This window comes from Pseudophryne corroboree, chromosome 3 (genome assembly GCF_028390025.1).
Source record: "Pseudophryne corroboree isolate aPseCor3 chromosome 3, aPseCor3.hap2, whole genome shotgun sequence".
In the NCBI taxonomy this organism is placed as follows: Eukaryota; Metazoa; Chordata; class Amphibia; order Anura; family Myobatrachidae; genus Pseudophryne; species Pseudophryne corroboree.
The window spans coordinates 477277447-477299179 of NC_086446.1; the positions used below are offsets into that span (position 1 = coordinate 477277447).

Sequence of the window (21733 nt, forward strand, 5' to 3'; positions counted from 1 at the left end):
CCATTCATCTGCAATTTGGCATGTGGCTGCTGAAATTATATTGCGTATCAGTTTGGTTTGGTGTTGGGAGGCCCTGGGAATCTCTATTGGAGGTAAATGGAGCAGTATTGCCTGTAATGGAGGAAACCCAAGTTCCCAATGTCTGTCAAGAAAGGGCATTGCTCAGGACAGTACCACCATAAATAAAGGAAAGAGCCCTCCAGCAGAAACTTGGCACATTTGAAATTTTATTAGACAGGTTGGGACATATGAACACCTGTAAAGTAATTTATCGACTTTGTGTCTGGGTGAAGAGTTTGAAGTTCTGGGTATAGTATAGCTACTAGGCCCTTGGTAGAGGCCTGTTGTAAGGATTAGCAGGTGGTAAGAGGTCTGTAAGTTAAACGATGCCTTATAACACTGTGAAAGTGTCTCAGTTGAAGGTATTGGTAAAAAAAAATGATGATGGGAATTAAGTTTGTTTTTGTAGGTCTGAAAAGGAAGCAGTGTCCAGCAGTGATATGATTTATCTAATTCCACCTCTCCCCCAGGGTTTGATTGCCAAAAAGGAGTACCCTAGAAGAAAATCCGGGCATTTGCTATGCAGTATGAGAGGACTTGGGATGGTATACTTTAATAGGTGGGAACATGAGTAAGTGGCAGGTTAGAGAAAGGAGTATCCCCCCCGCCCCCCAGCTCCTGGGCTGCTCCAGGCCTGGAGGTTTGTGTACACTCTTCTTGTGGGGCAGTGTCTGTGTCAGCCAGTTTTCTGGTATTGCCGAAACATGGAGGTTAAGAGGAAGCAGTCATGGGTGGACGTTAGCCTGTGGCAGAGGAGCATACATACTGTTTTTATACATACTGTTTTTCATACATACTGTTTGCTGTGCTCTGTTTGCTGTATCTGTCATTCTGATTTCCTCTTTGACACATCATGGTAATGTATACTTATCATTGTTGGCAGTAATCGATCAACCAATCAGTAATTAGCCTCCCAGTAGACAGATGAAAGTATATGTCTGATTGGTCTTTTATGGATTATAGCATGTTTTCTTCCAGTCATTGAATGAACCTTTGTTGTACCCGCTGGATGGTATAGTATGCCTTCTAAAATCTTGAATGACTGAGCTTGGACATGTCAAACTTCAGTCTGTTTAAACTGATGAATTTTCTCCTTTTGGTTGGCCCTTGCAGTTTTTTACGTCATATTCCAGTAATGGACAGAAAGGCTGTAGTATGCGGTACTGCTTTGTAATGTGACACCTCCATATGTTTCTGTTTTGCTTCTCACTCCTCTCCTTATTTACTTTAGTTCAGCCCAACCCGTCTGTACTGATTGGCAATCCTATCCGAGCATATACTCCTCCCATGGGTCCACATGCAAATATGGGCAAATCACCCAGTCCTGTGCAGAGAATAGATCCTCACACCGGTACCAGTATCCTGTATGTACCAGCCGTCTATGGGGGCAATATGGTCATGTCCGTGCCTTTACCAGTGAGTATTACTATTGCTTATCGGTGTTCTGTCACTGTGCATCTACACAAGTTTGTTTTTAATGGAGGTATACCAGAGGGTCTGCGCTTCTGTTTGGTCTGTTGCCTTTAGTTAAAAGAAAAGTAGACCTTAAATATTCTGGAACTCGTTGAAACTGCAGCGCTATTTCCCCTTCTACAGGAGTACAGGGGGATTATAGGAAATGTAGATGTTTCAGATTTTGTGTATGTGTACCTATGTATGTATATATAGCAGAATGTGCCATGACTGTGTGTTTTTCTTTTCCATATATATTTACTTTGTCATGCTAGCATCAGAGTTTGATGTTAAAATTAGCTCTTCATAATAGAATTGTCTGTGCTTGAGATAAGAAGTAAAAGCCAAAACATAACTTATACCTATTATATAAAGACATTCTCTAAATTGTATACCAGCCTTCTTTTGCAGGGTTTTATTTTCATTATTATTTTGAAAGTTTCTGACGTAGGCCAACAAATGTCCTTCAGTTTGTCCTGCTTGTTTAAAAGAGTGATTCAATTTGACGTTCCCAACATATTCAGGAACAAAAATGTTGTTTGTGAAATGTATATAAGGCTATACATAGATCTTAGTTTAGTTTCACACTTTTACATCATTTTGGGTAGCTTACTACTCTTATTTTTGTTGTCTTACATTACTTAAGCTTATAGGAACACCAGTATTGTACTGTACGTTGTCATTTGTGTGTTTGTAATGTTCACAAAAATTACTTGTCATCACCTCCTAAAATATCATTGGTCTCTGCAAACATTAAAGAACAACTAGCTTTCTTTTTAAATCCTACGCCTAAATTGAAGAGATGTAAATCATAATTACAGTAATTTGTTGTCTTATGATGATGATACCGTACCCTCGAAACAAGGGGAAAATGGTTAATTTCTTATCCCATTTGCCGGACCTAGTGGATATTAAATTTGTCTTAGGGCATTGGCGTTTTAATAATGTCAGATCTTCCCTCATATTTCCTATCTACTTCACATTTTAGTTTTTGTATACTTAACTCCTGTAACATTGCTTGTAGCAGGTTTTTACATATGTTCATGGTGCACAAGGCAAAAGCCACTAAGGGTGGCAGTACAGCTTTGTATCTTACTTGTGCCCAGTGTCATGTGAATTGCCATGTGGACAGGAGGACTCTGGCTTATTTCACTTCCTCCTGGGGGGACAGGTCTCAGCCCCAACTTATGCATGGGAGCCAAGGCTCCTAAAAAGTCTACCCGAGACTGGTGGGGTGGCGTCTTCTTCGGACAATTGGGCTCTGAGTATCATTTCCCGGGGTTGCAGAATTGACCTATGGGGTTCTCTGCCACAGCGTTTTTTCAGTCACCGCTCTTCCCAGGGATGCAGGGAAGAGGACGGCATTGGCACGGGGCTATAACGTCTCCGCTTTCAGAGCGTGTTGTCACTCCAGGGCTTGCGTCATAACACAAACAGGGATTTTACTCAACTCTCTTCCTTGTTGGAAGCAGAGTGGCTCCTTTTGGGCCATACTGAACCTGTGTGTCTTGAATACCAGGCTATAGGTGGATGATTTTCGGATGTAATCTCTCTCCGATCGGAGATCCACAGCATGGAGGCCAACACATTTGTGGCCTCACTGGACATCTTGGACAGGTATCTTCACATACGTTAGTCAGGTCATCACTCTCTCCTGCGCTTGGCTCGAATCGTTATCAGTTCCAGGCCCTGCTATTTGGTTTGGCTGAGTGCTCACAAAGCTCATGGTGGTAATGGCAAGCCTGCTGTGCAGGGAAGGCATTGCAGTCATAGCTTATTTATGCCGATTCCACTTCCATGTTGTAAGAGTATCTAGACGACCAGGTGCAGGTCCTTCAGGATCACATCTGGATCATGAATATCAAGAAGTCTCACTTGGTGCCCTTTCAGTGTCTGCTGTTTCTTGGGGTGATATTCAACACCTCACTGCAGCGAGTGTTCCTGCCGGAATCCAAGGCCCAGGCCCTCCAGAATTTGGTCGGAATCGTTGTCGTCCGTCAATCCTGACGTGCATGAAGCTGTTGGACACTTTCAAGAGAATTCAGTATAGCAGATTCCACTCGCGGAATTCCAGTGGGAGATTCTGCGGCATTGGTCCCTCTCGTCTCAGCTTTGTGAACTGTCCTCCGGCACTCGTAAATCTCTCCTTTGGTGGCTGGCTTCTGATCATTTGCTGTAGGACCGATCCTTGTTTTCGCCTGGCTTGGGTCATAGGGTCATGGATGCCAGCCTCTTCAGGGGTGTTGTGGTGTTAAATCTCCACCTAGAGTGTTTTTGGTCAACTTTGGAGGCAACCCTGCTGATGAGTGTGCTCGAGCTCTGAGTCTTCTCCTAGCTTTGTTGGGTGCCGAGTCTGTCCTGGCCGGCTGGTGCAGATTCAGTCGGACAACATCACAACAGTGACCTATGTCAATCCATAAGGTAGCACCAAGAGCACGGACCGCATCCTGTCCTTTGTTCCTGCGATCTCGGCAGTTCATATTGGGCGTAGAAAATTTGGGGGAAGACTTCCTCAGCAGAACCACGTTTCTCCCTGGAGAGTGGTCTCTCCATCTGGTGGTCTTGCAGATACTAGTACAGAAGTGGGGTATGCCAGCGGTGGACCTCATGGCTTCTCGTCTCAACTTCAAGGTACCCCAGTTTTGTGTGAGTTCCAGGGACCTGATGGTGTTCACAGTGGATGCTATGGCAGTTCCATGGAACTTCCTTCTGGCATATGTTTCCCCTGATTCCTATGTTACCTCAAGTGCTCAAGCGGGTCAAGGATCAATGGGTACCAGCAATCCTAGTGGCTCCAGGCTGGCCTTGCAGGTCCTGGCATGCCGACGTTCTCAAACTTGCGTCAGGTCCACTGTGGCTGGATCTTCTACGGCAGGGTCCGTTTCTGCATGAGGACATTCCTTTGTTGGCTTTAGCAGCCTGATTTTTGAGGCTGGGCTTTTAAGGACCAAGGATTTCTCTCCTTTGGTTGTCAGTACTATGTTGCAGGCCCTGTTTCTTTGCACAATTACCACAGGGTCTGGAGAATCTTCATCTTGTGGTGTGAAAAGTGTAGGATTCATAGGTTTCGCCTTACCCGTTTCTAGGCTTTCCTTCAGGGGGGGCTTGGATGCTGGTTTACGACTGCGTTCCTTAAAGGGGCAGATTTCAGCTTGTCAGTTTATTTTCTGTGGTGTCTGGCCCTGCTACCTGGTGTTTGGAATTTCGTACAGGGTGTTTTGCGAGATCAGCCTCTGTATTCTCCACAGATGGTTCCATGGAATTTGAACCTTGTCCTCTCTGCTCTCAAGCAGGTTCCCTTTGAGCCTTTGTATTCGGCGGACCTAAAAGCTTGTTACTTGGAAACTGGTTTTCCTTATGGCCAATGCCTCAGCTCAGTGGGTCTCCAACTTAGGTGCATAATTGCAGGCCTTTTCTTATATTCCATGATGATAGTGTGGCTCTCCTACATTTCAGCCGTTTCGGCTTTCCACTTGAACCAGGACATTGTTTTTTCCCTTGTTTCCTGCATCTGCAACTTCTCAGGACCGGGACGATCTGGCTCTGTTAAATGTCGTCTGGGCTTGCGGATCTATTCGGACAAGACTTTTTCCGTCTGCCGCACCGATTCGCTTCTGTTGCTTTATGACACTAAAAAACGTTGTTGCCCCTTTTCAAAGCAGACCATTTTGCGCTGAAACCACTCCGTTATCTCTCGGGCCTACTCTAAGGCAGGGTGATTGGCTCGCGACAGAGTGTTGACGCATTCTATTAGGGTGGCGGTAACTTCATTTGTGGTGCGGGATGGGGCTTCTACTGAGCAGGACTGCGATTTAATCCTCTGTCCACACTTTTGCTCGTTTTTATCGTTTTCATGCTTTTGCCTTAGGTGTCGCACCATTTTGGGCCTACAGTTCTCCGGTCAGGCAGCATGAGCGTTCCCTTCCCAGGGGGCGGCTGTTGAACGGCCCAATGTCCTCAGTAGCTACGTAAGAGAAAAGAGTATTTTTAGGTTACTTACTGTTGAATCCTTTTCTCTGAGTCCTGCTGAGGAACACTGCGTTCCCTCCCTCATTCCCAGTCATGTGGTGTTTTGTTCTTGTCAGTCTTTATCCTATGGTTCTGTTTTATGGTTGTTACTATGGTTTCATGCTGTTATTGCTGCTGCTTACCGGGCTCTCTTAAAATTGCATTGGACTGTTGGAAGTTACTAACGGCAGGAGTTTAAGCTTAAAGGCTTAAGCCCAATACACACTAGGAGAGATGTGTGCTGAGCGATCTGTCACAGACTGCTCATCACACATCTCTCCCCCCGCTCAGCACAGCGCGATGTGTGCAGAGCTAGGGGAGGGGGGCCGCTCCTTTCACTCAGCGGATTAAATGAGCGGTGTGCTAGATTGTGCATGCAGGCCAATCTAGCACCGGCGATAGCGACATGTGGGGCCGCGCATCGCTATCGCTGGGGGTCATACACACGAGAGATCCGTGCTTAACTTCTAAGCCAGAGGTTTCCAAACTGTGTGCTGTGGCTCCGGGACACTTGCAGGGGTGCCCTGGGTTGGTGGTCTAGGACCAATTCAAATTATTCATGGTCAATATAATATGCAAAACCAGTGCTGGTGGCTGCCAGTCATAAAATGTGTGGCCAAACAGAAGCAAATCTTGTCCCTCAGCACACAACTGACCCGAAGGATGACATATAAACGCAATCTACGTCATGTAATATTTGTTTCTAAATTTATCAATTTCATAGCCTAGGGGTGCCGTGAAATAAATTCTGATATTCTAGGGCGCCGTGATTCAAAAAAGTTTGGAAACCACTGTTCTAAGCAATCTAGTCAGATTGCTTAGATTTTAAGCACGGATCTCTCCGTGTGTACCCCCCTTTAGTTTAATATTCCTCCTTTTTTCTCCCCTATGTAAATCCTTTTCTTTGAGTACATGTCCTGCCCTTTACTCTTTTTGATTTAGGAGGGTGATGATTTTTTTGTTCTCCTTGGTTTAACATAACTGAGTTATCACATGAAAAATATTTTTTATTTTGCTAATTCCACATCCTGGAGGGTGTCTGAGCACTGTCTTACTCACCCCATTGTTTACTCAAGATAAGACTGTTCTTGGTAAAATTGATTTTATTCAGCCTGAGGTGGTTTCTGTGTTTCTTTTAAATCACAACATTTTATTTCAAGCACTAGGCGACAATCTGTTGTTTGTGCTGATTGCGCCCAGAGAGGTCAGGTTTAGCCGCCTAAAGCGGCCAAACCCGATAAACTAATGAGCACAATGCGAAAAAGTCCTAGAACAGACAAAAATTAAGAATTGTATTTTTTCCGCCTCCAGTTCATAAAAAGTCCCTGTTTCTCACAAAAAAAATTTGTACAAACACAACCCTTACAGTTTTATTATATGTATAGATTAGAGTTTTACGTTTTTTTATTTGCTGATGCGGCTTTTGAAAGGTTTGATCAGTAGAGCTTAGAGTAGGGAAATGAGCAGTCATTGCCATCAAGAGTTTAATATAAAGGTAATTAAGTATGGACTGTGACAATTATTTGCTGCCTCTACACCAATGAATGGCCCATCCACCTTTTGTGTTTTGTTTTTTTGTTCTAAGCCATACATTCTAGCTACTTCTATTTTTAGTTTGTCAGTGGCTTGATCTACAGCAGTGGTCTCAAACCTTAATTTGGGGTATGAGCTACTTTCGGAAAATAAAACCTCTGAAGGAGCTACCCCCCTCCCCCCAGTGCGCGTGCATTCCTGTGAAACTACAACTACAAGTAATGCCCCCCCCCCGCGTAGTGCCAGATACACAAATAATGACCCCAGTATGTGCCCACTGTAGCGCTGCTTTGAAACCCTAAAAGAAAAATCACAATACTTATTTGCCTCGCTCCTGCTTCCGGACCGCTGCTGCCGCTGTCTCCGGGCGCCGGCTCCTCTCTATGGGAGAGATGTCATGACATCTCTCCCATAGCAGCGCCGCACTGACACTAGGGGTCAATTTTGACCTCTAGCATGAGTCAGCGACGCCGGCTGCAGCGGGCGCACACGCCGCTCGCTGCAGCCGTGGAGCGGGGGAGGATAATTAGTAGCGGCTCTTGCCACGGCGGCGCCCTCAGGGTAGCGGCGCCCCGGGCAAAAAGCTTGCTTGCCCGTGGCAAGAGCCGCTACTGCCTGTGAAGTCCGGAGAGCGACTGCGGTGAGGGTGACAGTCTCCAGCGGCGGTGGGCATTTAAAATATGGTGCCGGTAAGTGAGCCAATCAAAACTTGCGGTCCGGCAGCCAATCAGGTGCCGCCACTTCCGGTCCACGATGTCTGATTGGCTGATGGCCGGCACCATATTAAAAATGAAGGGAGGAGGTGTGCCAGTAACTGCCCAAGCCCGTGCGCTCTGTGAGCTACCAAAAATACTACGGCGAGCTACGGGTTGGAGATCACTGATCTACTGTGTAGAACTGGACTCACACTCACTCATGATAATTTTATTTTCACTCTTATTATTATTAGCAGTTTCTTATATAGTGCAGCATATTCCGTTGCGCTTTACAATTATTGTAATAGAAATAAAGAGGCATACTAGTATCCTTTTTGAAGTATATTTTCAGATATTCATTTAGCATAAAGATTGTCAGTGCTTGGCAACAGCTGGGTAAAGGATATCAGCAGTTACTGGAATCTCACTATGTATTTGTATGCAATGGGTAAGCAGCAGTCAGTTTGGTTGGTGTTGGTCAGTGGAATGTTTGGTTGTGGCTGGTGTTTGCACTAGTGAAGTATATCTGGCTGTCCTGTCCAGTGTAACATTATACTGCATGTTCGATTCTGTAAAGACCACTATTTCTATAAAGTAACCTATGTTGAATTCCTTTCTTTTCACGTCTGGTAACTGAGACAAACACTGCTGTGTAATGTGCTTTGAATAATTTCATGCACATAGCGTTACAAAACTGATTAAATATTATCTGAACTGCCACTGACTCGCAATGACTGCACGGCCTAAAGCAGACACAGAGCACATTAGCAAATGTTTGCTGAATAAAGCGACCTCCTTGCCTTTGCTAGAATATTAAAGGTGTAACGACTCTCCCCCACCTTTATTTTGTTGTAATGAAGATTTTTGTTTAATACTTGACCTCTTTCCTTAATAAAATTGATGGTGAGACTTTACTTTAAACCTCTTTACCACTCCCAGTTGCTGGAGACAGTTTGGGCCTGATAATGAGTCTGCTGCATTTGCGTCTTTTACACAATCGCAGCTGTGTTTTATGCTAATGTTGTGGCCAATATGCACAAAACTGAGACGCCCAGTATCTTGAGACTACATTTCCATCTCTGCCTCTTTGTCTTTAGACACACCATCGGTCGCACCATCCAAAACGTTTAAATAACGATGTCTGCCGATGCTGTCCATATTGTTTCTTTATGAAGGTCATTTATCAAAAAATGACCACCTGCATAGAATCCCCCTAGGAACACAGGTGTTTTCTTGGGGTGTGGTATAACAGATAGACAGTGTTTAGTTAGACAGTCAATAGATAGACACCACATGTTAGACAGTCAAAAGGTAGACGGGGACAAAAGGTCAACCTGAAAATGGTCGACAACTTTTTTTTTTTTTTTTGCGTTATTGGAGTTTATGTGGATAGTTTTATCATCTGGGACCCCCAATTATAGAAAGGCATCCCCTTGCAGGATTCAGTGGCTCGCTGCGCTCGCCACAAGGTTTATAACCAACTGTGTGCCAACATGGATAGAGAGGGTATGAAAAAGTCCAAAAACATGTAAAAAAAACAAACAAACCAAAGAACAACCTGTGTTTACCTTTTTTATGTCGACCATTTTCTTGTCGACCTTTTGACCCTGTCTATATTTTGTGGTGTGTACCTTTATCATATCGAGCTTTTGACCCTGTCGAACTAATGTCTGTCTAACTTATATGGTGTCTGTCTATTGACTGTGTAACTAAACACTGTCTATCTATCATCCGGATACCGTTTTCTTGGTTGTCAAGCAACTCGAGAAGAGTTATAAGTAGAAAATTATATTTGGACTGGCCTTTAAAAATTAAGAAAGCCTGACTATTGTAAGAATATTGCGTTTTGCTCTATTTTCTAGACCTGATGGTGGGATTTCTTATAATGCAAGGTTGATTGCTTTAGTGCAGATAAATCACCAAACTGTGCTCTGGTGCAGTCAGCCTGTGTGTGATTGCGGCTGCCTGGTCTTTCAGTAAAGAAGCCATGATCTATTTAGTTGCCTGTACCACACCGTCTCATAGGTAAAAGACCGGTCAGCTGAAAAAGTGGGGAGAGACTCTGGAGGGACGTCTGTGGGACACCCCGCGGCTCTTGTTTGTGGCCATATGTCTCTTCCATACTTGCATATGCATCAATGCTTGGAGAGAGACAAAATAACATCCTATCAAATTCTGTCAGTTTATATGCCGTGTTTGAAAAATGATAGGCACTGATTGGTTAATACTGCATCTCTCTCCAGTTTATCTCTCTCCAAGCGTTGATGCATATGCTCCATAGTCAGCAATTTAATTTGCACTGATGACAATAAATTGCTGGAGAAACAGTAGAAACTCCTGAAACCTCCGGCAACGAGCACTTCTATTTTCCCCTTATAGATGCACAGGACAGTGTGCATAGTGAGAGCACTCGATGTGCGCAGCCCTATATCACCAAGGATTGAATAGTCCCCATAATATGCATTTGTTTAGAACTCCATGCCAGATATGTAGGTGAAGTCGACTCAGCGTTTAATATCTAGCAAAATCCCAAATTTTGTAGTGTACCAGAAATGTCCTTTTACCACACCAAGCTTGTGGTATAGTAAATAATGTAAAATCGGGAAGAATAGATATTTGCATTAGCAGGTTGAGTATCCCTTATTCAGAATGCTTGGGACCAGAAGTATTTTGGATATCGGATTTTTCCGTATTTTGGAATAAATGCATACCATAATGAGATATCATGGCGATGGGACCTAAGTCTAAGCACAGAATGCATTTATGTTTCATATACACCTTATACACACAGCCTGAAGGTAATTTTAGCCAATATTTTTTATAACTTTGTGCATTAAACAAAGTGTGTCTACATTCACACAATTCATTTATGTTTCATATACACCTTATACACACAGCCTGAACGTCATTTAATACAATATTTTAATGACTTTGTGTATTAAACAAAGTTTGTGTACAATGAGCCATCAGAAAACAAAGGTTTCACTATCTCAGTCTCGCACAAAAAATTCCGTATTTCGGAATATTTGGATATGGGATACTCAACCTGTATTTTACATCCAAACAGAGCTGTGAGCAGAAAATTAGATCAGGGTTCCCAATAATGTTATCTTTCTACATTACTTTATTTTGCGTGCAGAGCAAGTGCATATACAGTTAAATTTAACAATATTTTGTTCTGGTTACCCGGATCCTTCTATGCAATAAGAAGTAAATAGGGAAGTAAAATTCTGTTTAATGTTTGTGCTTCTACTATTGTCAATGATTGTTTTGGGTTCTTGTTACCTTTGTTTTCTACTATCATTAACAGTAGTAGAAGCGCGAACAAAAAAATAATAATGCAGTACAGAGAATAAGGTAACAAACAATAAGAGTATACATTCAATATGAAGAAAAAATGCCAAGTAAGAAATCTCAAAAATCAAAATAGAAATAGAAAGGATACAGTTTGAAGCAGCAGAGACACCCATGGGATGGAGAATTACACCTTTGACATGCTGGGGGTAGTGTGAATCCAAAACGTATCTGGAAGATTGCTATAGGGCCCAAACGCAATCAAATTTGAGGGGGGCACTGTTGTTTGAGGTACATAACTCACTTGTGAGAGATGGTATCATTTACGAATCCCAGCCAATAGGGGAATGTAGGAGCATGCGGAGCTATCCAATTACAAGCTATACAATCCCTAGCCGACACAAAGAGATTTTGGACATATACAGTAGCTGCAAGCATGAGTCTATGACGTCAGCCAGGCCTAGCCCAAAAATGCATATACGAAGCTTAGATAAAGGTGTCCTATTCCTGGTCCTATCCACGCACTCCACAACCAGTGACCAAAATTAGAATAGTTGAGGGCAAAAGCAGAGGAGGTGTGAGAAATCGGGCCCCCCAGAGGTTCCACACTTAGGACAGAGGTCATAGACGACAATCCAAACCTACTCTGCCGAACGGGGGTCCAGTAGACTGAAGAAGATAAAATTGGATCTGCTGATGTCTGGCAAATGCCATGGCCGCACGAAGGGACCCTATTAGAAAACCCTAATTCTCATCAGACAGAAGTCCCATGTCAGTCTCCCATTGTAACCTAAGGGAGTGCAATCCATCATCCCCCAGATGGGATAATAATGTAGAATACATTAAAGATACAGACTTCCGGATAGAGAGGATCCAAACCAGAAGACAGGACGTACAGGGGACTCCACTGTAATGAGGATATCACATCCCCACTGTGCACAGAGAGCATGTCTGAGCTTTAAATACCTATAAAGCAGGTGAGATAGGAGGTCAGAATTGAAATTCAACTGAGCAAGCGCGTTTACTACCCCATTCTGATAAAGATGACCCACAGAATGTACAGAATTCTAGTGGAGATGTCATGGTGAGCAGTTCTGTAATAAAGAGGTGATGCAGGATATATAATGGAATATGCAATGTGTATCACAGTAGGCACATGTACCGTATACAGTATATACTGACCATGTGTGCTACTATAGAAATAGAAGAGCAATCTGTGGGGTCTAAAAATTTATAAAATTATAAATCTGACTGCACATAGTGGTATTTGTTTCCCAGCATGTAGATCAGGCCTGGCCAACCTGTGGCTCTCCAGCTGTTGTAAATCTACACATCCCAGCTTGCCTTGCCACAGTTTTTGCATTCCCTAATAGCAAAACTGTGGCAGGGCGTGGTGGGATGTGTAGTTTCACAAAGCTGGAGTTTGTGTAGATAGTGTATCCTGTGTGAAACAGCCAGGATCCTATTCTTGAGGATTTTTTTAATGCTGACCTAGGGACTTTACTGTCTCAGAGTACAGATCATGATTCATCCAGCTTGCTATGTCCTGAGATGTGACAGCTTCAACATTACAGATCCTCATCACACACTGCCTCCATAGCCGAGCCCAGGCCAGTTAAAACATGATATACTGGAGAGGGCTCAGATGTGATTGTGACAAAAGGAGCAGACACTGGCAGCCAGAGTCTGCATACTGTTCAGTTAGGGGGGAACCTTAAATCTTTCCCCGTGCACTAGAATGATTATCGGGCAAGGAAAAACATTAAACATGTTTTATTTTTCCAATTTACTAGACCAACTGTATTTGACTTTTTGGGAGCAAACAAACAATTATTGTGTATTTGCACGCTCTGACCATTTATCGTTCCAACCAGATAAAGGTGGTGGGCAGCTAATCCTGAGCACCCTAGGGTCATGGCGCTACTAGACCAAGAGCTGCACACTTCCTGGTGTCTTTAAAAATACAAAATAAAATGAACCTCAACTAAACATACGAATACCCCTTTCAAACTGAAGCCCCAGCTCCGACCCGGGATACTGAACATGGTTTTGAGCCCTTTCACACTGAGACAGGACTAAAGTCGCATCAGCTTGCCCTGGGATTTTTGATGAGCCCGCTCAACAACAGACTGAGGGGTAAATATGTCTCGGCCAAAGACCGTAATTAACTAGGATTCCGGAAATTGTTCAAGAACATTGCCCTCTGCTTTCTCAGGTAGACCATAGCAGAAAATGAGGCAGAGGGTTGTTAAGGTACCAAAGATGGCTTAGTTTCTGCAGAAACTCAGAGGCTGACCAAGGAACAAACTGGTCCAGCAAGGTATGTGACTTCCGACTCATTAGGCAAGTACAAAGGCAACAGAGTCAGGTCCAGAGATGGAAGGACCACAAGTTCTGAGGATTGAAGCATGTAAGTACTTGCAGACAAAATATAACAGGACAGCACCAGCAGCTTTCCAGCATGGAAAGAAAACTGAGGAAGGGGGGAGGTGGTTACAGTCTACTGGGAGGCTAAGCAGGACAGCAAATAGTTCTCTCAGGTAAGTACAGACAGGTAGGATAGACCCCACAGCTCTAAAACTGCATTTTCAGCAAAACACAGTAAGATGAAGTAGATAGGCAAAATTTAATATATGTTCCCAGAGTTTGTATTCCAAAAGCAGGGAGAGAGGCAGTCCAAGCTCTTAAGATGCAGTTGGCACAGGAGAGGCAAGTTAAATTTCAAGATGGCGATGGGCAGAGGAAGGAAACTGGATCCCAGCTTACTTAAAACACAGAGAAACTGGAGCCAGCTGCAACACTGCAGTAGGGGGTAGCAGCACCAGCGGTGCGCCCCAGGACAGCCAGCAAAAGAGAGCTGTCCATTAGGCAGTGATGACAACATTGGTGGATCTATTCAGGGATGATGCTGAGGCAGCGCGGACCCACTGCAGTCAAATCCAGTCACTGGGGGGCAAATGGGACGCCACTGGCCCACCCACCCAGACAGCTGAGGGAGCAAAAGCTCCTAGGTAGGAGCAGGTGAACTGAACAGGATGGTCAGGCTGGAGAGCACGAAGATCTTACTCTATGCCTGTGCAGGCCACGCCCCTTTAAAGGCATCAATATTTTATTCATTTTAAACTGTAGAACATGTAATGCCATAGACAATAATTAAACTGCTTTTAGAACTATATTAACCAGTTCATCAGCTGCATAAATAGTTTACGGTTTTGTACCTGCGCACGTTCCTTGGAAAAATTCTCTTTCCTTCTTGGCTAAGTTATTTGTTTAACTGGCTTTATAGGTTTTGTAGTGTTATTCTGTTCAGTGGGAAAAATAAAGGTGTCTGTACATGGTTCAGTATTGCCAGTCAGGTAATTGGCAGTTGTCGAGATCTGGCTCCTTGTGGTTGGTTGGACTGCAGGATATCATCACTTCGTTGCTTGGTTTGTTGACGCTGTAAAAGTAATGCAAGCACATTTTAATGTTTTTTTATTTTTGTACCTGCTTAAATACAAGAGTAGCCTTACCATGAATCACGGCTTCTGTAACTGACTATTCTGGTTCTAGGTGCCGTGGCCGCCCAACTACCAGGGTAGGTTTCCAGTTGACCCTCGGCTCATGACCCATCCAGCTATGGCCTATAACATGAACCTTCTCCAGGGGCACGGACGGGGGTCTCCCATCCCTTTCGGGCTTGGCCACCACTCGCCAGTCAATGTTGGGCAACAAATTCAACACACCGACAAGGATCAACATGAACTGAGCCGCAATGGTTGGTGTTGAAAAATGATTAGTTTATTATCAGAGACTGCACCATCCCCATGTGTCAGTGTAACTTCAGTTTATCATAATGGGTATTGGATGCAATCCTCAGATTTATACATAAATGGTGTATTTACCCCCCCAAGGGCTCTATAAAGCAGTTGGTTTAGTAGAGATTTTTCCATAATGAGTCAACCCCTCTTCCTAATGCTCCCTCTTCCTTAACACCAAGAATATTGCATTGTAAAACCTGCACTGTGTAATAACATATACCAAAATATTTTATGCATTAAAATGTTCCGTTATATGTCGACTCAATACCACCATTATATGTCGACACAATACCACCTTTTGCAGCAGTACCAGTTTTGTACTTTTTTTTTCCCTCTGACGTCCTAGTGGATGCTGGGAACTCCGTAAGGACCATGGGGAATAGACGGGCTCCGCAGGAGACTGGGCACTCTTAAAAGAAAGATTAGGTACTATATCTGGTGTGCACTGGCTCCTCCCTCTATGCCCCTCCTCCAGACCTCAGTTAGAATCTGTGCCCGGCCAGAGCTGGATGCACTTAGTGGGCTCTCCTGAGCTCACTAGAAAAGAAAGTATTTGTTAGGTTTTTTTATTTTCAGTGAGATCTGCTGGCAACAGACTCACTGCTACGAGGGACTGAGGGGAGAGAAGCAAACCTACCTGCTTGCAGCTAGCTTGTGCTTCTAAGGCTACTGGACACCATTAGCTCCAGAGGGATCGCACACAGGGCCCGACCTCGATCGTCCGTTCCCGGAGCCGCGCCGCCGTCCCCCTTGCAGAGCCAGAAGACGGAAGATAAAGATGAAAAACGGCGGCTGAAGACTCCTGTCTTCATTAAGGTAGCGCACAGCACTGCAGCTGTGCGCCATTGCTCCCATAGCACACCACACACTCCGGTCACTGTTGGGTGCAGGGCGCTGGGGGGGGCGCCCTGGGCAGCAATTAGTTTACCTTTTGGCACAAATAGCACATAATACAGTGTATAACACTGTATATGTGCAAAAAAAAACGCCATTAACATTATAAAAAGCGGGAGAAGGCCGCCGCTGAAGGGGCGGGGCTATCTTCCTCAGCACAGCCAGCGCCATTTTCTCTTCACAGCTCCGCTGGAAGGACGCTCCCCAGGCTCTCCCCTGCAGTATCCAGTACAACAAGGGTAAAAAAGAGAGGGGGGCACATAAATTTAGGCGCAAATTGGTCTTAATAAGCAGCTATTGGGAAAAATCACTCCGTATAGTGAAAATCCCTGTGTTATATAGCGCTGTGGTGTGTGCTGGCATACTCTCTCTCTGTCTCCCCAAAGGACTTTGTGGGGTCCTGTCCTCAGTCAGAGCATTCCCTGTGTGTGTGTGGTGTGTCGGTACGGCTGTGTCGACATGTTTGATGTGGAGGTGGAGCAGGAGCCGATAAGTGTGATGTCGCCCCCTACGGGGCCAACACCGGAGTGGATGGATATGTGGAAGGTATTAACCGACAGTGTCAACTCTTTACATAAAAGGTTTGATGACGTGACAGCCTTGGGACAGCCGGCATCTCAGCCCGCGCCTGCCCAGGCGTCTCAGAGGCCATCAGGGGCTCAAAAACGCCCGCTAGCTCAGATGGCAGACACAGATGTCGACACGGAGTCTGACTCCAGTGTAGACGAGGATGAGACAAATGTACAGTCCACAAGGGCCATCCGATGCATGATTACGGCAATTAAAAATGTGTTGCACATTTCTGACATTAACCCGGTTACCACTAAAAAGGGTATTATGTTTGGGGAGAAAAAGCAGCCAGTGACTTTTCCCCCATCTGATGAATTAAATAAATTGTGTGAAGAAGCATGGTGTTCCCCTGATAAGAAAGTAGTGATTTCTAAGGGGTTACTGATGGCGTACCCTTTCCCGCCAACGGATAGGTTACGCTGGGAGACATCCCCTAGGGTGGACAAGGCGCTCACACGATTATCTAAAAGGGTGGCACTGCCGTCTCAGGATACGGCCGCCCTAAAGGAGCCTGCAGATAGAAAGCAGGAGGCTATCCTGAAGTCTGTATATACACACTCAGGTACTATACTGAGACCTGCTATTGCTTCAGCATGGAAGTGTAGTGCTGCAGCAGCATGGTCTGATACCTTGTCGGACAACATTGATACCCTCGACAGGGATGCTATTTTGCTAACCATAGAGCATATAAAGGACGTTGTCTTGTATATGAGGGATGCACAGAGGGACATTTGCCGGCTGGCATCTAGAATTAATGCAATGTCCATTTCTGCCAGGAGAGTATTATGGACTCGGCAGTGGACAGGTGATGCTGATTCTAAAAGGCACATGGAGGTTTTGCCTTATAAGGGTGAGGAATTGTTTGGGGACGGTCTCTCGGACCTCGTATCCACAGCAACAGCTGGGAAGTCGACTTTTTTACCTCAGGTTTCCTCACAGCCGAAGAAAGCACCGTATTATCAAGTACAGTCCTTTCGGCCTCAGAAAGGCAAGCGGGTCAGAGGCGCATCCTTTCTGCCCAGAGGCAGGGGTAGAGGGAAAAAGCTGCACCAGACAGCCAGTTCCCAGGAACAAAAATCCTCCCCTGCTTCCACTAAGTCCACTGCATGACGCTGGGGCTCCACAGGTGGAGCCAGGTGCGGTGGGGGCGCGTCTCCGGAACTTCAGCGACCAGTGGGTTTGCTCACAGGTGGATCTCTGGGTTCTACAAGTGATATCTCAGGGATACATGCTGGAGTTCGAGGCGACTCCTCCTCGCTGTTACCTCAAATCGGCCTTGCCAGCGGCTCCCAGCTAAAGGGAGGTAGTGCTGGTGGCTATTCACAAGCTGTACCTTCAGCAGGTGATAATCAAGGTTCCCCTCCTTCAACAGGGACGGGGTTACTATTCCACAATGTTTGTGGTACCGAAACCAGACGGTTCGGTGAGACCCATTCTAAATTTGAAATCCTTGAACGCTTATGTAAGGAAGTTCAAGTTCAAAATGGAATCGCTCAGGACGGTTATTGCAAGCCTGGAAGAGGGGGATTTTATGGTGTCGCTGGACATCAAGGACGCTTATCTGCATGTCCCCATTTACCCACCTCACCAGGAGTACCTCATGTTTGTGGTTCAGGACTGTCATTACCAATTCCAGATGTTGCCGTTTGGTCTCTCCACGGCACCGAGGGTATTTAGCAAGGTAATGGCCGAAATGATGATACTCCTTCGGAAGAAGGGAGTTATAATTATCCCGTACTTGGACAATCTCCTTATAAAGGCGAGGTCCAAGGAGCAGTTGTTAGTCAACGTATCACTATCTCGGGAAGTGCTGCAACAGCATGGCTGGATTCTGAATATCCCAAAGTCGCAGCTGATTCCTGCGACGCGTCTGCTCTTCCTGGGCATGATTCTGGACACAGAACAGAAGAAGGTGTTTCTCCCGGTGGAGAAGGCCCAGGAATTGTCATCTCTGGTCAGGGACCTCCTGAAACCAAAACAGGTGTCGGTGCATCACTGCACGCGAGTCCTGGGAAAGATGGTAGCTTCTTACGAAGCAATTCCCTTCGGCAGGTTCCATGCAAGGATCTTTCAGTGGGATCTGTTAGACAAGTGGTCCGGATCGCATCTTAAGATGCATCGGCTGATCACCCTGTCCCCGAGGGCCAGGGTGTCTCTGCTGTGGTGGCTGCAGAAGGCTCATCTTCTCGAGGGCCGCAGATTCGGCATACAGGACTGGGTCCTGATGACCACGGATGCAAGCCTCCGAGGTTGGGGGGTAGTCACTCAGGGAAGGAACTTCCAAGGACTGTGGTCAAGTCAGGAGACTTCCCTTCACATAAATATTCTGGAACTAAGGGCCATTTACAATGCCCTGAGTCAAGCAGAACCCCTGTTTCAAAACCAACCGGTGCTGATTCAGTCAGACAACATCACGGCGGTCGCCCATGTAAACCGACAGGGCGGCACAAGAAGCAGGATGGTGATGGCAGAAGCCACAAGGATTCTCCGATGGGCGGAGAATCACGTGCTAGCACTGTCAGCAGTGTTCATTCCGGGAGTGGACAACTGGGAAGCAGACTTCCTCAGCAGGTACGACCTCCACCCGGGAGAGTGGGGACTTCATCCAGAAGTCTTCCAGCTGATTGTAAATCATTGGCAAAGGCCACAGGTGGACATGATGGCGTCCCGCCTCAACAAAAAGCTAAAAAAATATTGCGCCAGGTCAAGGGACCCTCAGGCGATAGCTGTGGACGCACTAGTGACACCGTGGGTGTACCGGTCGGTTTATGTGTTCCCTCCTCTTCCTCTCATACCCAAGGTACTGAGGATTGTAAGAAAGAGAGGAGTACGAACTATACTCATCGTTCCGGATTGGCCAAGAAGAACTTGGTACCCAGAACTACAAGAAATGATCTCCGAGGACCCATGGCCTCTGCCTCTCAGACAGGACCTGTTACAGCAGGGGCCCTGTCTGTTCCAAGACTTACCGCGGCTGCGTTTGACGGCATGGCGGTTGAACGCCGGATCCTAACGGAAAAGGGCATTCCGGATGAAGTGATTCCTACGCTGATAAAGGCTAGGAAAGACGTGACAGCACAACATTATCACCGTATACGGCGAAAATATGTTGCTTGGTGTGAGGCCAGGAAGGCCCCTACAGAAGAATTCCAGCTGGGTCGATTCCTGCACTTCCTACAGTCAGGAGTGACTATGGGCCTAAAATTAGGATCCATAAAGGTCCAGATTTCGGCCCTATCTATTTTCTTTCAAAAAGAACTGGCTTCACTGCCTGAAGTTCAGACGTTTGTTAAGGGAGTGCTGCATATTCAGCCCCCTTTTGTGCCTCCAGTGGCACCTTGGGATCTTAACGTTGTGTTGGATTTCCTGAAATCCCACTGGTTTGAGCCACTTAAGACCGTGGAGCTAAAATATCTCACGTGGAAAGTGGTCATGCTATTGGCCTTAGCCTCGGCTAGGCGTGTGTCAGAATTGGCGGCTTTGTCGTGTAAAAGCCTGTATCTGATCTTCCATATGGACAGGGCAGAATTGAGGACTCGTCCCCAATTTCTCCCTAAGGTGGTATCAGCGTTTCATTTGAACCAACCTATTGTGGTGCCTGCGGCTACTAGGGACTTGGAGGACTCCAAGTTACTAGATGTAGTCAGGGCTTTGAAAATATATATAGCCAGGGCGGCTGGAGTCAGGAAAACTGACTCGCTGTTTATCCTGCATGCGCCCAACAAGCTGGGTGCTCCTGCTTCAAAGCAAACTATTGCGTGCTGGATCTGTAGCACGATTCAGCAAGCTCATTCTGCGGCAGGATTGCCGCATCCTAAATCAGTAAAAGCCCATTCCACAAGGAAGGTGGGCTCTTCTTGGGCGGCTGCCCGAGGGGTCTCGGCTTTACAGCTTTGCCGAGCTGCTACTTGGTCGGGTTCAAACACATTTGCTAAGTTCTACAAGTTTGATACCCTGGCTGAGGAGGACCTTGCCTTTGCTCATTCGGTGCTGCAGAGTCATCCGCACTCTCCCGCCCGTTTGGGAGCTTTGGTATAATCCCCATGGTCCTTACGGAGTTCCCAGCATCCACTAGGACGTCAGAGAAAATAAGAATTTACTCACCGGTAATTCTATTTCTCGTAGTCCGTAGTGGATGCTGGGCGCCCGTCCCAAGTGCGGACTCTCTGCAATACATGTATATAGTTATTGCTTAACTAAAGGGTTATTGTTATGAGCCATCTGTTACTGAGGCTCAGTTGTTGTTCATACTGTTAACTGGGTATGGTTATCACGAGTTGTACAGTGTGATTGGTGTGGCTGGTATGAGTCTTACCCTGGATTCCAAATCCTTTCCTGGTAATGTCAGCTCTTCCGGGCACAGTTTCCCTAACTGAGGTCTGGAGGAGGGGCATAGAGGGAGGAGCCAGTGCACACCAGATATAGTACCTAATATTTCTTTTAAGAGTGCCCAGTCTCCTGCGGAGCCCGTCTATTCCCCATGGTCCTTACGGAGTTCCCAGCATCCACTACGAACTACGAGAAACAGAATTACCGGTGAGTAAATTCTTATTTTTTTTTTAACTGGCGGTATTGAGTGTAAGGAATGTCACAATGAAAAATTTACATTGTGCTATTTCTCACGCATTTTCCCTGAGATGGATGATTTAGGGTAACACTCATAAGTACCACCGACAGGATACATCATCCACAAAATGTAATATATTGAGGTAATGTCCTACAAAATGTTATTACAGGTTCCTTTTTAAGGGTAACTGAAATTCCAGTAAGATTTTAAAACAGGTTTGACTTCAATATATTTCATCACATTATTGTATTGTAAATTGGCAATATTTTTTGTTGGTGGTAAACTTGTGCTGAAGAAACACATGGTTGCTGTGAAATGGATAATGAGATTACATCACCAATTCTTTTTTTTTTAATTAATGTTCCAGGTAAAAGTGAGAACAATCAATCAGCCGAGATGAATAAGCTGCGAACCCCAGAAAAGAAGCCACTGGACTGTAAACAGGTATTGTCCTTGTATTCACTGTTTTATTGCAACAATTTCTGCTCTAAACTCGTGACTGTAGTACCCCTTTTAGACCGCCAGCTTTAAACACAGGTTTTTACACATGAGCGCGCATAACCCGTGTGCTGTGCGGTCTGAAAGGGCCCAGTTGGAATAATCCGGGTCGAGAGACCTGGTATTCTAACTCGGGTAGCGAGCAGGGTTGAATGCATGTTCTACCCGGCCCACTGTGCTGTGTGAACAGGAAGCCGGGTCGATGCGACCAGTTTCCTATTCACTCTGTGTGGACGGGCGGTGCTTGGAGATCATGTGACAGCGGTGGCAAGGGGCCTGAGGCGGGCTGCACCCATGTACGGCTTCGGGGTGCGACCTGCCTCAGGCAGTTTCAAAGGGGTATTAGTTTCCATTAGACATTG

General features: G+C 45.5%; 1 protein-coding gene across 3 annotated transcripts in view; it reads left to right on the forward strand.

Moving 5' to 3' along the window:
• HELZ (helicase with zinc finger) overlaps positions 1-21733 on the forward strand; it is a 403350-nt gene that overhangs the window by 318620 nt on the left and 62997 nt on the right. For all 3 annotated transcript variants that reach the window (XM_063960827.1, XM_063960829.1, XM_063960828.1), the window contains exons 24-26: positions 1292-1476; positions 14595-14799; positions 21241-21317. In XM_063960827.1, the coding sequence (XP_063816897.1) occupies positions 1292-1476; positions 14595-14799; positions 21241-21317 (467 nt within the window). The remainder of the gene's footprint in view (positions 1-1291; positions 1477-14594; positions 14800-21240; positions 21318-21733) is intronic.